Source organism: Dama dama, chromosome 22 (genome assembly GCF_033118175.1).
Source record: "Dama dama isolate Ldn47 chromosome 22, ASM3311817v1, whole genome shotgun sequence".
In the NCBI taxonomy this organism is placed as follows: Eukaryota; Metazoa; Chordata; class Mammalia; order Artiodactyla; family Cervidae; genus Dama; species Dama dama.
This window is the reverse complement of record NC_083702.1, coordinates 8,053,855-8,069,117: the sequence shown is the minus strand read 5'-3', so window position 1 is coordinate 8,069,117 and position 15,263 is coordinate 8,053,855. Positions and strand designations below refer to the sequence as shown.

Genomic DNA, 15,263 nt, shown 5'->3' with positions numbered 1-15,263 from the left:
ACCTTGACGGAACCCAGCTTCCCCACTTGGCCACCAACAGTGCGGCGCCCAGGGCCAGGTGGCTGCTGCTGTCGATGTTCCTTCCACCCTCGGCAGAAATCACCTCCTTTAAACCCCTTTCAGGTGGTCATTCACGCTGCAGGAACACTTCAGCGATGCAGAAGAACGCTTTTCACACAGCCGGTGTCACGTATTGGCAGAGTTCTGCCTGGGTCTTCATAAGGACCCTTGGTTGCAGAGCAGCCGGCTCCAGCTTCTGCTTAGGTCGTGGAACATTTGTGAGGGCTAGGGGGCACAGAGGGGCCAGACCAAAGAATGAATGACTAGAACCAGGGCCTCCCTGTGGGGTTCTCCCTGTTGCTCTTTCACAAAGACTAGCTTCCCTTTCTTTGGCTATGCTTACAGCTTGTGGGATCTGAATTCCCTGACCAGGGATCAAACCTTCACCTGATTAATGGCGGTGCGACTCTTCCACTTCCTGAAGCCTCAGGCATTCAGAGGCATCTGAGCTACTCTCTCCTTTGCCTCTGCATCTCAGCAGTCACTAAACTCCATTCATCTGCTGTACTCACTGCAGTCTGCACCCTCTTCTCCGTTCCCATCACCACTGACCGAGCACAGGCCATCTTCACTTTCCTCTAAAACAATTGCAGTTCTCCAACTGTTACCGTTAGTCTCCTTGCTACAACCTGAAACAAGTCTTTAGTTTGACTGATGCCCCTTCCACTAGCTGGGAAATCTCTACCTTGATGGACAGAGTTCACTTCCCATCGTAGATGTGGAGCATGCTTCATCCCGGCTCCTCCAGCTTCCAAGCAACTGGAGAGGTAGGGTACCCAACCTCCATCAGAGACAACTCAGCCTGCCATCCTTTGTGGCTATGGGCAGCAGCATTGGCAGCACCCAAGGGCCAGTGCAGGCAGCCAAATGGGTTGTGACAGCTGGTGTTTAACAGCCTCAATAGCCAACACCTTCCCAGACCAGTTTTGTGGCATCATTTTGGCTGTGGTCCCAGTGGCTGCCCGTTTTCTGAGCCTGATTCTCCAACATGCCCTGTGCTGCGGTGAGCTCTCCAAAATTTCTTACCATATCCAGTCTGCTGTGACAATCGCCCAGGTCTTTGGTTCTCAACTGTCGTCATTAATCCCCTCCTGTCCCTGCCAGGTAGGCCCACACTGTTTCCTTATTCATTCTCAAAATATTCCTGAAGAGCCCATCATTTTATGAAAATGTCATCTGACATTTTTTATTCATTTCTTCAGCCAACAGAACACTCCTCTAAGAGTCCTTTGCCTGTCTTTTCTCTCGTTGGTTTTTGTCCCCTATTTGATCAGTTTCTTTTTTCACTGCACTGCTTGGCATGTGGGATCTTAGTTCCCTGACCAGGGATCAAACACCTTCCCCTGAAGCAAGGAGTCATTAACCATTAGACCACCAGGGAAGTCCCTCTAGTGATATTTTTTCCTTCAATGCCTTTTATTTTCTTCCTGCTTGGACCAGTTTTTCAGCCTACTGTTGAAGCACCTTTCGAGGGCCCCTTGCCCCCTATGAGCCCACTGCCCTGCCCTCTTACTTGGGCCTTCACCCCACGGCATACAGTGCCTCACACAACCTGTAACCTCAAAGGATAGCAGTGTTAGTTACTCCGTCGAGTCCGACTCTTTGTGACCCCATGGACTGAAGGCCACCAGACTCCTCTCTCCATGGGATTCTCCAGGCCAAAATACTGGAGTGGGTTGCCATTTCCTTCTCCAGAACATCTTCCCAAGCCAGGGATCGAACACGGCTCTCCTGCACTGCAGGCAGACTTTTTACCTACTGTGCCACCAGGGAAGCCCTGAGCACAACCCCATCTCTGTTCCTCTCTTTCCAGCCTGGCATGAGCTCCTCTGACCTCATCCCAGTGCCACGTGGAAGCTTCAGCTGGATTTGCTTGAACCCCCGTCCTTCCAAGAATATCTCCTGCCCAATCCAGTCCACCTCCCTGCTCCCTTGTGTCAGGGCCGAGTCACCTGAGAGGCTAGCCTCCCCCCAAACTCTTCTAAACAGGGTCGGGGCCCCTGCCTCCCTTTAGGGCCTCCAGCATCATGCTGTCCTCTTTTCTCCAAACTTTCTGAAATCTCCCCCAAAGTGAGGCCATGTTTCTAGCTACACCCAGGCTATGATGAAGTCTGAAACAGCATGGTGTCTTTCACCAAAGTGTCTGCTTTCTTCTACTTTCTTCAGAGCAACCTCAGAGTAGCAATTTTTCAAACTAATTGTTTCTACATTTTGCATTCTGAGACATGAAATTCACCATTACACAAAAGTAGAGCCTATCATTCTATACTTAGCAGAGAATGGAACTATTTTCAGATTCCTTGATAATTATTCTGTGTTCTGCCAAACAAACTCCTCCTGGAAGCGATAGCCTCTATCTTGCTCAGAGACATTGATATCCAGAGAAACAGTCTAGAAACATTAAACTCATCTTTAATGCCACCTTGACCCTCATCCCAAATATCCAAGTGGATACCATGTCCTATCTATTATACTTCAATTTTGCATCTCTCAAATCCACTTTTGGCCACCCCATCTCCACTATTCAGGCCTTGATCATCATCTGAATTGTTGAAATGTGTCCATTATTCCCTTCACCTACAGGATTTAAGAGCCCTTATAATAGAAAGTGACTTCCCAGGTGATATTACTGGTAAATAACCCTCCTGTCAATGCAGGAGACTTAAGGGATGCAGGTTTGGTCCCTGGGTTGGGGAAGATCCCTTGCAGGAGGAAATGGCAACCCACTCCAGTATTCTTGCCTGGAAAATCCCATGGATAGAGGAGCCTGGCAGGCTACAGTCCATGAGGTCACAAAGAATCAGACAGGACTGAAGCAACTTAGCATGCATGCATGGGGCTTCGCTCATAGCTCAGTTGGTAAAGAACTCGCCTGCAACACAGGAGACCCTGGTTCGATTCCTGGGTCGGGAAGATCCTCTGGAGAAGGGATAGGCTTCCTACCCCGGTATTCTTGGGTTTCCCTTGTGGCTCAGCTGGTAAAGAATCTGCCTGCAATGCAGGAGACCTGGGTTCGACCCCTGGGTTGGGTAGATCCCCTAGAGAAGGGAAAGGCTACCCACTCCAGTATTCTGGCCTGGTGAATTCCATGGACTATGCAGTCCATGGGGTTGCAAAGAGTCAGACATGACTGAGTGACTTCCTCTTCACTTCACTTCACTTCATTTCATGCACATAATAGAAATTATCATGAAAGAATAATCCAAGGACTTCCCTGGCAGTCCAGTGGGAAGTCTTCACCTTCCAGTGCGAGAGGTGCAGGCTTGACCCCTCGAGGCCAAAAAATCAAAACATAAAACAGAAACAGTAATGTAACAAATTCAGTAAGACTTTTAAAATGACCCACATTAAAAAAATAATAATAATAATAATCCAGAAGGTCCAGTTTTATGTTGTCTAAAGATTCTGCCCCTTCAACAAACTCATGTTCTCTGACCCTTCTGAGCTGTATTCTCAAGAGTCTGCAGAAGGCAGCTTCATTCATTGAAAGCGGTTGGGGAACAAGGCAAAGATGAAGGAGCGTACATTTGCCAACAACTTCTTTGTTTACACCACTAATGTTTAAATCTCATTGAATTTCAAAACTTCACAAAAATACAACTGCCTAAAAATAAACATGTAGACATGCTCTAGCACTAATCAAAGGGAATAATAATTGTATGATGGAAATTTAATAGGGTAGAATATTTTCTTTAATTGTGCAAACTGATAAAAAAAAATACGTAAAAGCATTTATTATGTGATGCCAAAAGGAAATAGAATTATTGGGCATCATGATTGTATTCTACAGTATACTCCAGTAAAAAATATAGACAATATGCAAAATGAGATTGCAGTTAGGCATATTAAATTGTGGATCATTTATTATCATGTTTCGTTTATTTTTGCTATGTTTCCTCTTGCATTTAAAGGGGAAATAATAAGGAAAAAGGGGGCTTCCCTCGTGGCTCAGTACTAAAAAAAAAAATCTGCCTGACAATTCAGGAGACTCAGGTTTGATCCCCTGTCCAGGAAGATCCTACATGCCGCGGAGCAACTAAGTCCGAGAGCCACAACTGTGCTCTAGCATCTGGGAGCTGCAACTACTGAAGCCCACGTGCCTAGAGCTCTGAAACAAGAGAAGCCACGCAATGAGAAGCCCAAGTACCACACCTAGAGAGTAGCCCCCGCTCACCACAACTAGAGAGAGAGCCTGAGCAGCAACAAAGACCCAGCACTAACAAAAATAAAAGAAATTTAAAATATTTTTTAAAAAAAAACAAAATAAGAAAAAGAAGAATTCCCGGCCCCCCTACCCCTCCCATGAAGATGCTAAGTTGTCTTCAGACTCCGGAAGGCTCCACTTACCAAGATCAGTGACTCAAACTATTGAAGGATGATCCTCAAAATTCATGACATCCATCATGCTCTCATATATACAACCTCATCTGATCTTCCTAACCGCTGCCTCTCTCAGATCTTTGCTTCTGAACAGAGTCAGTGGCTGGGCTCCTCATCTCCACTCCCATCCCAGCACATCTTGGAGACACCTGAGACTGTGTTCGGCTCCCTTGTGTCATGCTGACAACCCCACTCTTCATTGCTTACCCGCTGGGTGTTCCTATAAAGATGGCAGATGCTGGAAAGCTCTGGAGCCCGTCTCTCCCCTTGCTTTACTGGAGTTGCCAAGCTCCTCTCTGCTGTCATTATATCTTCCTTTGTTATATCCCGTCCTCCTGAGCATACAGCATTATCTGTATTTTCACACTCCTACTCAGATTTCTCCCCAAGGCCTTCTTGATCTCCACTGTCTTCCCATGGTGAGGGGTCAAATGAGTTTAGGTTAAAAGCCTGGCTCTGCTACCAAGACAAGGTGACTCTGAACAAGGTTCTGAGCTTGGGAGCCTTATCTTTAAAAATAGATATAAGGGATACCATGAAAAGTGAGAAATAAAGAAAATTAGATCACCTGCTGAGATTAACATCGAAAAGAGCAAAGCTGGGATTACAGAGAGGCAGACAGAGAAAAAGTGGATCCCAGGCAAGCAAGCAAGGACTGGGAAGGGATTGATGGCATTAATACACCCAAATAAATAATATGTTAACTTCTAAAGGGGCTTAATCTCAGCAACCTAAAACCTGAGCCTCACTGAGCCAAAAATAAGCAGGGCCCATCCCTACTCCCTGCAGAAGAAGCAGCCTTGGCTAATAGACTTTGACTAGTAACAGCCATTGACAAAGCCAACCTCCCTTTGGAAATCTTTGTCTGCTTTATATGTTTGTTTTGTTGAGTTTTATTATTTATATACGTGTCTATGGCATGCTTTCTCTAGTTGCAGCGAGCGGGGGTTACTCTCTAGTTGCAGTGCTCTGGCTTCTCATTTCAGAACTCAGGCCCTAGAGTTAAGATTCTAGAACACAAGCTCTAGTTGTGGTACACCGGCTCAGTTGCCCTGTCGCATGTGACATCCTCCCAGACCAGGTGTCAAACCTGTGTCCCTCACCTTGGCAGGCAAACTCTTCACCACTGGACCACCAGGAAAGTCCTGCTTTAAATATCCGCATCATCTAACTAACTTTAAAAAGCTCTTCCTTGGCTTTCCCATTGAACTTAAATTGAAGCCTCTAACCCACAGCAACTCCTTCTCAGGTGAGCTGACCCCTGCCTGCCTTCCCACATCTAAGAATGTCATTCCCTCTGGTATTCACAGAGCTCCAATCACCTGCCTGACCCCCATTTCTCTGCCCCAAGGGAGCCAGGACCTTGGCCTGGGTCTCCCGCACTTCTCAGCATGACTGGCTTCAAGTCTCAAAGCTCCCCTTAATTGCCACTGCCCAAGCAGGACTTCCCTGCCATCCATTCACTCTACCACAGCAACCCATTTTATTGTCTACATAGCACTTGGTGCTATTAAAATATTCTTGGTCCCTTATGTGATCACTTGTTTTACCTGGTTCTGAAATTCCAGGAGAACAAAAACCTCACCTGTCCTATTAACCCCTGAATCTCCAGCACCTACCAAGTTGCCTTTGCTGCTTGAAAAAATAAACACAGGAATGAGTGATCAAACCACTCTTTCATTTATTTAACTTAAGCTGACCAAGTCAACTGTGATCCGGGTTTGGTGGCCTTTTGGGAAAGAGTATTAAACGGATGGTGGAGATGTAGTTTTCTGATTCTTGTAACAGTTGCAGTTCACTTTGAAATTATCGTTATCTTTTTAAACTCTAAGGGTTTGGTAATTATTGTTGATGTCTATCTTTACCATTATTATTATTCATTACTGTTAATGACATGGCAGCCATCGACGAGAACTTCATCATCCACTGAGTCTTCACAAAAGTAGAACCTACAAGATTAGTGTTCTTACTGGTCCATGTTTCAGATTAAGAAACTGAGACTCAGGGAGCTTAAGTGACTGTATAAATTCTCACTGAAGGGAATGGCAGAGGCAGATTTTAAATTGAGGTTGAAAGTGAAAGTGTTAATCGCTCAGTTGTGTTCAGTTGTTTGTGACCCCATGGACTGCAGCTCTTCAGAATCGTTTGTCCATGGGATTCTTCGAGCAAGAATACTGGAGTGGGTGGCCATTGCCATCTCCAGGGGATCTTCCCAACCCAAGGATCTAACCTAGGTCTCCAGCACTGCAGGTTGGTCTGATGCAAAAGCTGATGTGCTCCTCCCAGGGAGGAGCCCACAGTTGGCCCTGAGCTCTACCTGTCCTGCCTCACCCAGGGGATTCGACTCACCCTCTCTGTTGATCTTTGGTGGTGATGACTCCGCCTCACCCTACCCCTTCCAGAGGCCTGGCCCCTAAGCGTGCTGCCATCCAGACCCAGAGCTGTCAGTCTCTATTTAACTGTGGCCAGATACAACCTTTAGGGAAGGAGTGAAGATGAGACCTGTTAGTTTTTTGTTTGTTCGCTTTGTCTTTTATCTTTTAAAGTCTTTATTGAACTTGTTACTATATTGTTTCTGTTTTATGTTTTGGTTTTTTGGCTGAGAGGAATGTGGGATCTTACCTCCCCAACCAGGCATTGAACTCACATCCCTTGCATTGGAAGGCAAAGTCTTAATCACTGAACCACCAGGGAAGTCCCTGCTTTGTTTTTTTAGAAGGTCAGATCTTAATATATTGAAGGTCAGAGTGGGATGTACAAGTCAGTAATAATAATAATGCTGTTCATTAGATTGGTGCTTGGGAAAACAACCATATTCTCTGATTTTTTTTTTAAGAAGTAATTTCTTTTTTCTCTTTTTAGTATTTTATTTATCTATTATTTATTTATTTATTTATTTATTTGGCTGCTCCAGGTCTTAGTTGCCAGCCTGTGGTATCTTGTTCCCTGACCAAGGTGTTCCCCATGTTCCCTGATTGATAAGAAGGCCTGATGTTTGTGCAGCCCTTAAGCATTTACAAAGGGCTTTCACTCCATTATCTCATGTTTCCCTTACACTAGCCTTTCCGTGGAAGAGGCTACTTGGGTGAGTAGAGAGGAGGTGATCTTGGAAAGGGATAAACCTGGGTCCCCTCCTGGCCCACCACCGAGGAGCCATGAGACCTCGGGCAGGTCACTTGATCTGAGTCTGTTTTTCTTTTTTTTTTTTAATTATATATATCTCATTGTAGTTTTGATTTCAGTTCAGTTCAGTGGCTCAGTCATGTCCAACTCCCTGCGACCCCATGGACTGCAGCATGCCAGGCCTCCCTATCCATCACCAACTCCCAGAGCTTGCTCAAACTCATGTACATCGAGTCAGAGATGCCATCCAACCATCTCGTCCTCTGTTGTCCCATTCTCCTTCTGCCTTCAATCTTTCTTAGCATCAAGGCCTTTTCCAATGAGTCAGTTCTTTGTATCAGGTGGCCAAAGTATTGGAGTTTTGATTTACATTTCCCTAATGACTGATGATGTTTAGCACATTTTCGTGTACTTATTGGCTATGTGTATGCCTTCTTTGGCAAATGTCTATTCAAATCCTTTACCCATTTAAAAGTTTTATTTATGTATTTTTGGGTGTCTTCCTTGCTGTTCAGGTTTTTCTCTAGTCACTGCTGTGGTTGGGGGGGTGGGGAAGTGCACGCTTCTCTTGTTACAGAACACAGGCTCTAGGGCACGTGGGCTTCAGTAGTTGTGGTGCACTGGGCTTAGTTGCTCCACAGGGATCCAGGGATCGAACCTGTGTCGCCTGCATTGGCAGGCAGATTCTTTACCACTGAGCCACCTGGGAAGTCAGATCTTCTGTTTCTGCAGCGCTACTGTCTGAATTCACATCCCCCCCACAGAAGACCCTGAGACAAGAACGCCAGAGCTTATTTCGGAGAAGATTCCCAGAAGTGCAGCAAGGGAAAGGGAAAGTGAAACAGAAAGTGCAAGGAGAAGAAAATGAGCCCCTGTGGGCAGCGGGGCTCCGCCCCACTAGGAGGAGCCTCCCCAGCTCTCGGCGCAGCGCTCCTGGGGGTGTGTCCGCTCACTCCCACCGCCCTAGACGTTTCAAATCTCCGGCCCTTCTGGGCTGCCCGGAACAAAGGGCTGAGCTCTGAGTGCTGGAGGTAAAGACTGCATGCAGGGACATCCCTGGCCATACAGTGGTTAAGACTGCGCTTTCACTGCAGGGGGTATGGGTTTGATCCCTGCTCAGGGAACGAAGATCCCACATGTCACACAGCATGGCCAAATAAATAAATAAAAACTGCATGCAGAGAAGCATCTCCTGTACCTGCAGGTAAACTAAAAGGACCAAGGAGTGATGGGGCAGGGTACCAACAGCCTTTTCAGCTACCATCATCAGCCAGCTGCCTCTCGGCCCTCACTGCTTTGTGAGTCTTGCCTGCTCAGAGCTCCCTCCACAGCAGGCTTCTACCCTTGCCTTTAATCTCTGGGCATCTCCAGGTTTCTGTGTCATTCTGCTGCCCAAGTCTCTGTGGAAGTCTCACACTTAACCAATCCTCCAGAGAAGCTTGGATGGCCCCTGGGGTCACTGCCTTGACTGGGCAGGGCTCTCCACACCCAACCCGCTCATCAGACCCCGGCCTCCAAAGCTGGCTGCCCTGGCCACAGGCCCTGAGCTTCTCCCAGCCCCTATTTCTGAGGTCCAAAGAATAAAACATAACAACTTGTTCACAAGAACCACTTCTGACTCCTCCTTCAGTCCCAGGTCTCCCGGATTGTTCATCCGTATCCCTCTCTGATGCTGAGCAATCATGACTGTTCATCAGGATTTCCTTTGCAAATGAGGATATTGGGGCTCTGAGTGTTTAAGAGTCTTGCCTAAGGGCAAACAGTTAGTCAAAGGCAAGCATGGACTTGCACGAAGTCCCAATCATTTTATCTCTTTTTTAAAAATGTTAAAAAAAAAATGTTTTTGCTTACGGCTGCATCAGGTCTTAATTGCAGTAAGAGGGACCTTTCCTTGGGGCACATGGGCTTGAATAGTTGCAGCATGTGGACTGAGTTGCTCCCCAGCATATGGGATCTCAGTTCCTCAACCAGGGATCAAACCTGAGTTCCCTGCATTGCAAGGCAGATTCTTAACCACTGGACCACCAGGGAAGTCCCAGTTGCCTGGTTTTCTATTGAGTTGTTGGTCATTCCTGTTTCTTTCAAGATCTTCTATATTTTCAATGACGAATATATATGTATGGCAAAGTTTGCTCTCAGCCCATCACACACACTGTAACTTCAGTTTTGGTATCTGCATTGACTCCTGTAATGCCAGGCTCCCCAGACTTCCCTCCTGCTCTCTGGTTCAGCGTCTGTCCTTCTCCCTCTGCCTCTTCCTGTGAAGTCTTCCTTATCACATAAATGGCACCATGACCATCTAGGCTCCGGTAACAAAGAGAGGGCTTCCCTGTTGGCTCAGTCCGTCAAGAATCCGCCTGCCAATTCAGGAGACACAGCAGACATGGGTTCAACCCCTGGGTCAGGAAGATCCCCTGGAGAAGGAAATGGCAACCCACTCCAGTATTCTTGCATGGAGAAGTTCATGGACAGAGGGGCCTGATGGACTACAGTCCATGGGGTCACGAAAAGAGTCAGATACAACTTAGAGACTAAACCACCGCCAAGAAACATGGATGTCTCTCTCCCTAATTTTTTTTTTTTTTTTTTTGGCCAGCTCGGCTTGCAGGATCTCAGTTCCCTGAACAGAGACTGAACTTGGGTCATGGCAGTGAAAGCCTGGAATCCTAAGGACTAGACCACAAGGGAACTCCCTGTGGGCATCTCCTTCCATCTCCCTTCTCCTTCATCTATATTTGACTTATCACCAAGCTCCATCAACTTAACCTCTTAGTTCAGTTCAGTTCACTCAGTCGTGTCCAACTCTTTGCAACCCCATGGACTGCAGCACGCCAGGCCTCCCTGTCCATCACCAACTTCCGGAGTTTACTCAAACTCGTGTCCATTGAGTTGGTGATGCCATCCAGCATCTCATCCTCTGTCATTCCCTTCTCCTGCCCTCAATCTTTCCCAGCATCAGGGTCTTTTCCAGTGAGTCAGTTCTTCACATCAGGTGGCCAACGTATTGGAGTTTCAGCTTCAACATCAGTCCTTCCAGTGAATATTGAGGGCTGATTTCTTTTAGGATGGACTGGTTGGATCTCCTCGTAGTCCTGTCAAATCCATGCATCTCTCTCCATCTCCCCCACCCACCCCCTGCACCCGGTCTAAGGCACCAACACCTCTACTTAGACACTCGCCAACAGCTTCTCTGGTTTCTCTGCATCTGCTCTGCCTCCTCCAATCCATTCTCTCAGGATCTTTTTTGACCCAGACTGATCTTATCACTGGCTGGAGCCACTTTCTCCCTCGAGAGACTCTCCCCAGCTCCCCAGTGACATCAACCTTCAGAGCAAGTCTTCCTTGCTCCTTGTTTCCCTGGAGGCCTTTTCACGTTCACATACTTTCTCTCTTGAAAGCTACCATCCCCACTCCATATTAATTTTCTCAAATAGGAATGACCTTTCTTCCTCCCTCAAGTTCAAGTAGAGTCTCCCTCACCCTCACCAGGGTTCAGCCAGCTGAACGGTGATGTGCAGCCCCCCTGGACTCTGAATTGCAATCCACCGGCAGGAGTGGAGGTCAGTGTCTTCTTTTCAGAGACAACGGAGGCTAATGCCATGGAAGGCAGAGCATAGCCCATGCCTTATAAGAAAAGGATATGTTCTTTATTGAGCTGAGAAACATGGGCTTTCTCCTCTGCCTAATTCTCCTTGGGGGAGAATGTGAATTACTATGGCAGGAATGCATGCAATGCAACTGCAATATCCAGTCTGTGGTTTTCAAAATGAGTTTTTGAATCCCATATCAGATAAAATAACCTTCGTTAGTAGATATTTATTCAACAAATACTTACTGAGCCTCTACTATGAGCTGGGAGCAGTTCGAAGCGGGCGATACAGTGGTGGAAAAAGGTGTAGTTGAACCATTCCAGCAGAGAGAATGTCATCAAATGAACAAATAAGCATAGTATTGATTTACATGAAATGTTCCGAGGTGCAAATGAAGAAAAACAAAGCAGAATAAGGGGGAGGGTGGAGGGAGAGGCAATTTAGGGTAGGACGATCAGGAGGGCCTCTGGGAGAAGGTGTCCTTGGAGCAGAGCCCTGAAGGTGAGGACAAGTCTTCCAGGCAAAGGCCCAGGCTGGGGACAGTGTCTGAGTGAAACATGGAGGCCGGTGCAGCTAGGGCGATGCCAGCAAGGGTGAGCCCAGGGTGGGTTGGGGGTGTGTTGGGGTGTGGAAGTTGAGGGAGTGTGGGGGGGTGGGGTAGTGGAGTGAAGGTGGAAAGCAGCCAGATTCTGAAGTCATGGATTTGGAATTCTATCCCAGGGCCTTGGGAAGCCAAAGGAAGGGAGTCACTTGCTCTGATGTACGTTTTAGAACACGTGCTCTCAGTGCTCCATGAGAATAGACTGTAGTGGGGCAGATATGACGATGGGGATGCTGTGTGGGACCAGGACTCAGCGTGAAGGCCACAAGCGATGCTGGGGACAAGGTGGATTTTGTTTGTTTGTTTGTTTGTTTTTAGTTCTACCACTTTATTGCTACCAACCCATCTCCCTCCACCCTCGTGCACACACGCTCAGTCATGTAATCCCATGGACTTCAGCCTGCCAGGCTCCTCTGTCCATGGAATTTTCCAGGCAAGAATACTGGAGTGGGTTGCCATTTCCTTCTCCTGTTTGTTTGTTTTTAACATATAAAAGAATATTTAATTACATCAGTTTCCTATCAACAGATAAGTTAGTTAATGCTGTTTATATTGGCCATTTCCATTGGCTGGCTGGAGGCTCTTCCACTAAAGGCTCCCTTGGTTTCCACTGGATCATTTTTCTTGCCAGACTTAGTTCGTTTTCAGCCTGAAGAATCACCTCTTCTATTTGGCCACCCTGCAGTAGCTCTTCTAGTTTTTTAACACCTGCTTCCGCTTTAACCATACTCAGCTTCTCATTTGTAATCTGTTCTGTATACTTTTTTTTTTTTCTGTATACTTCCTATACATTTTGTACTTCCTATACTTCCTGCATTTTTAGGGATGTGTCCAAGAACATTAAGAATTTTTGTATACTATATTTTTAGCCTCTCACGTGGAGTTTCACAAACAGCCAATCCCACCAGGCCAATGGTCTTCAGCAGGCCCGCCATTACTCACAAGGTGGATTTTGAAGCAGGTGATTTTAGCACTTGGTGATGCGTTGGCCGAGCAGGACAACGCAAATAGAGGTTTCCAGGGTGACTTCTAGGCTTCTGTTCTAAGTGACAAGGTGAATGCTAGTGCCATTTACTAGGGGAAGAGAGGACTTGTCGGTTCACCTCTTCCATTTATATATTTATATATATATATATATATATATATATGGCTGCATCGGGTCTTAGTTGTAGCATGTGGGATCTTCATTGAGTCATGCAGGCTCTCCAGGGTGGTGCTCGGGCTTAGGTGCCCCGAGGCATGTGGGATCTTATTTCCCTGACCAGGGATGGAACCCAGGCCCCCTGCATTGCAAGGCAGATTCTTAACCACTGGGAAGACCTCCAGGGAAGTGCCACAGCTTCCATTTGGGAGAGTCTTTTAAATGAGTGGAGATGTCCAGCAGGAACATCTGCGTCACACCAGGAACTCTACGGAGAGGCTGGGGGTGAAGCTATAATTGGGGCTTCACTGGCAGACAGTGTTCCAAGTGTAGGACTGGGTTAGGGCACCTGTGGAGTGAGTTCAGGAGAGAAGAGAAGAGGACCAAGGAACAGGCAGAGCACACGGGCCCATCACGTTTCACACTGTCCGAAGCCAGCTCACCCCTCAGCACCCAGACCCTCAACCTCGCATGACTCCGAGCAGCCCCTAATCTGGCCCAGTCACCCGCACTTCCTGATCAACCAAACACTCCCACCCTGCTCTGAAACTCACAGCCTGCCGTCAGCAAAACCCTGTCGGTCTCCCCCTCTTCTCTGCTAGCCTGACTCTCCCCAGGACACTGCTTCCTCTCAGTCTTTAAATGGGGACTGTTTTCTCGGAACTCCCTGGACCAAAGGGCCGGAGGCGGGGTGAGGCTCCTCCACGCTCCTGTCTCCTCTCCCAAGCCACTGTCCCGTCACTCTCCTTTCCTCAGACGCTTCTCTGGTGCACAGGCCCTTAGAGGAGGTCCCCACTCGCAAGTCACTCCCCTGCCTTCCTCCCGGGTGCTCCACATCCTCCCCAGGGCTCACTGCCTCTGTCTCCACCTCTACTCCTTCCTGCCTTCTTCGGGAATCCTGCATCCATGTAGACCACCCATCTAACCCCCAGGTTCTTGACTTTTGTGCTGCCAAGAATCTGTTCTTTGGCCACCACTGGCCTTGTCATGCCCCAAACCTTGTCGCTTGCAAGAACAGCTCCATTTCCAGACCTTCTAGGGCTTCCCAGGTGGCTTAGTGGTAAAGAATCTACCTGCCGATTCAGGAGATGCGGGTTCAGTCCCTGGGTTGGAAAGATCCCCTGGAGGAGGAAAAATGGCAACCCACCCCAGTATTCTTTCCTGGAGAAACCCATGGACAGAGGAGCCTGGCAGGCTACACCCTGTGGAGTCACAAAGAGTCAGACACGACTTAGCAAGTAAACAGCACAGCAACCAGACCTTCCAAACGCCTTAGTCTGATACTTCTACCTCCAACTGTATTTCCTCCCTTTTAGTCTCCTAGGACTTCCTTATAGCTCAGATGGTAAAGAATCTGCCTGCAATACTGGAGACCCAGGTTCAATCCCTGGGTCTGGAAGATCCCCCGGAGAAGGAAATGGCAACCCGCTCCAGTATTCTTGTCTGGAGAATCCCATGGACAGAGGAGCCTGGCAGGCTACAGTCATGGGCTCATAAGGAGTCAGACATGACTAAGCCACTAGCCCACACACATGTTTGGGACCCCTAAGCTACCGGCTCTCCATCTTTTAACTGCTCATCCCTGCCTTTCCCATCCTCATGTCCGCTGTCACCCAGATTGGCTCCGTCATTGTTTTAATCCATTCCTTGCTGAACTGCTGAGTGTCCTTGGGGGGATAACACCCATCTGAGGTGGACCATGGGCTCTAGGTTCGAAGGCTTCAGTAGTTGTGGCACATGTGCTGAATGTTCTTACTTTGACTTTATTACATGAAAATCAAAGTAACAACATTTTCTAGGAAAGATTGAAGGCAGGAGGAGAAGGGGATGACGGAGGATAAGACGGTTGGATGGCATCACCGACTCAATGGACATGAGTTTGAGCAAGCTTCGGGAGATGGTGAAGAACAGGGAAGCCTGGCGTGCTGCGGTCCACGGGGTTGCAAAGAGCCGGACACGACTGAGCGACTAAACAACAACAAAGGGCCTCCATGCTGCTCAGCAACCACCCTCACCCGAAATGCTGGTCCTTTTATTTTTCCTCCCATCTCTCTCAGAGATAAAGTTATCAGTACTAAGTAGAGTCTCCTTCTCAGCACTGGTTCTGTAGGCATTTTGTCTGGATGATGGGGTAGAATGTCGAGGGCAAGGAGATCTGAGGTCTGCCCACCCGTCGTCTGAGGGCATGCCGAGTGTTGAGGCTGAGAGCCAGAGCTTTGATTTGCACCAGTTGGGTTTCTTCTTTTTTTTTTTTTCTGCTGTGCTGGATCATGGATCTTCCTTGCTGCCCACAGGTTGTCTCTAGTTGTGGTGTGCAGGCTTCTTATTGTGCTGGCTTCCCTTTTTGTGGAGCACGAGTTCCAGGCAC

The 15,263-nt window shown here is 47.6% G+C and overlaps 1 protein-coding gene across 1 annotated transcript; it reads right to left on the bottom strand.

The window, feature by feature from the left end:
* Positions 1-12,282: 12,282 nt before the first annotated feature.
* LOC133043207 (NADH dehydrogenase [ubiquinone] 1 alpha subcomplex subunit 5-like) lies at positions 12,283-12,689 on the bottom strand. Its single transcript, XM_061124037.1, has 2 exons — positions 12,632-12,689; positions 12,283-12,465 (listed from the first exon to the last, which is right to left on the bottom strand). The coding sequence occupies exons 1-2, from the start codon at positions 12,687-12,689 to the stop codon at positions 12,302-12,304; spliced, it is 222 nt and encodes a 73-aa protein (XP_060980020.1). The 3' UTR covers positions 12,283-12,301.
* Positions 12,690-15,263: the final 2,574 nt, after the last annotated feature.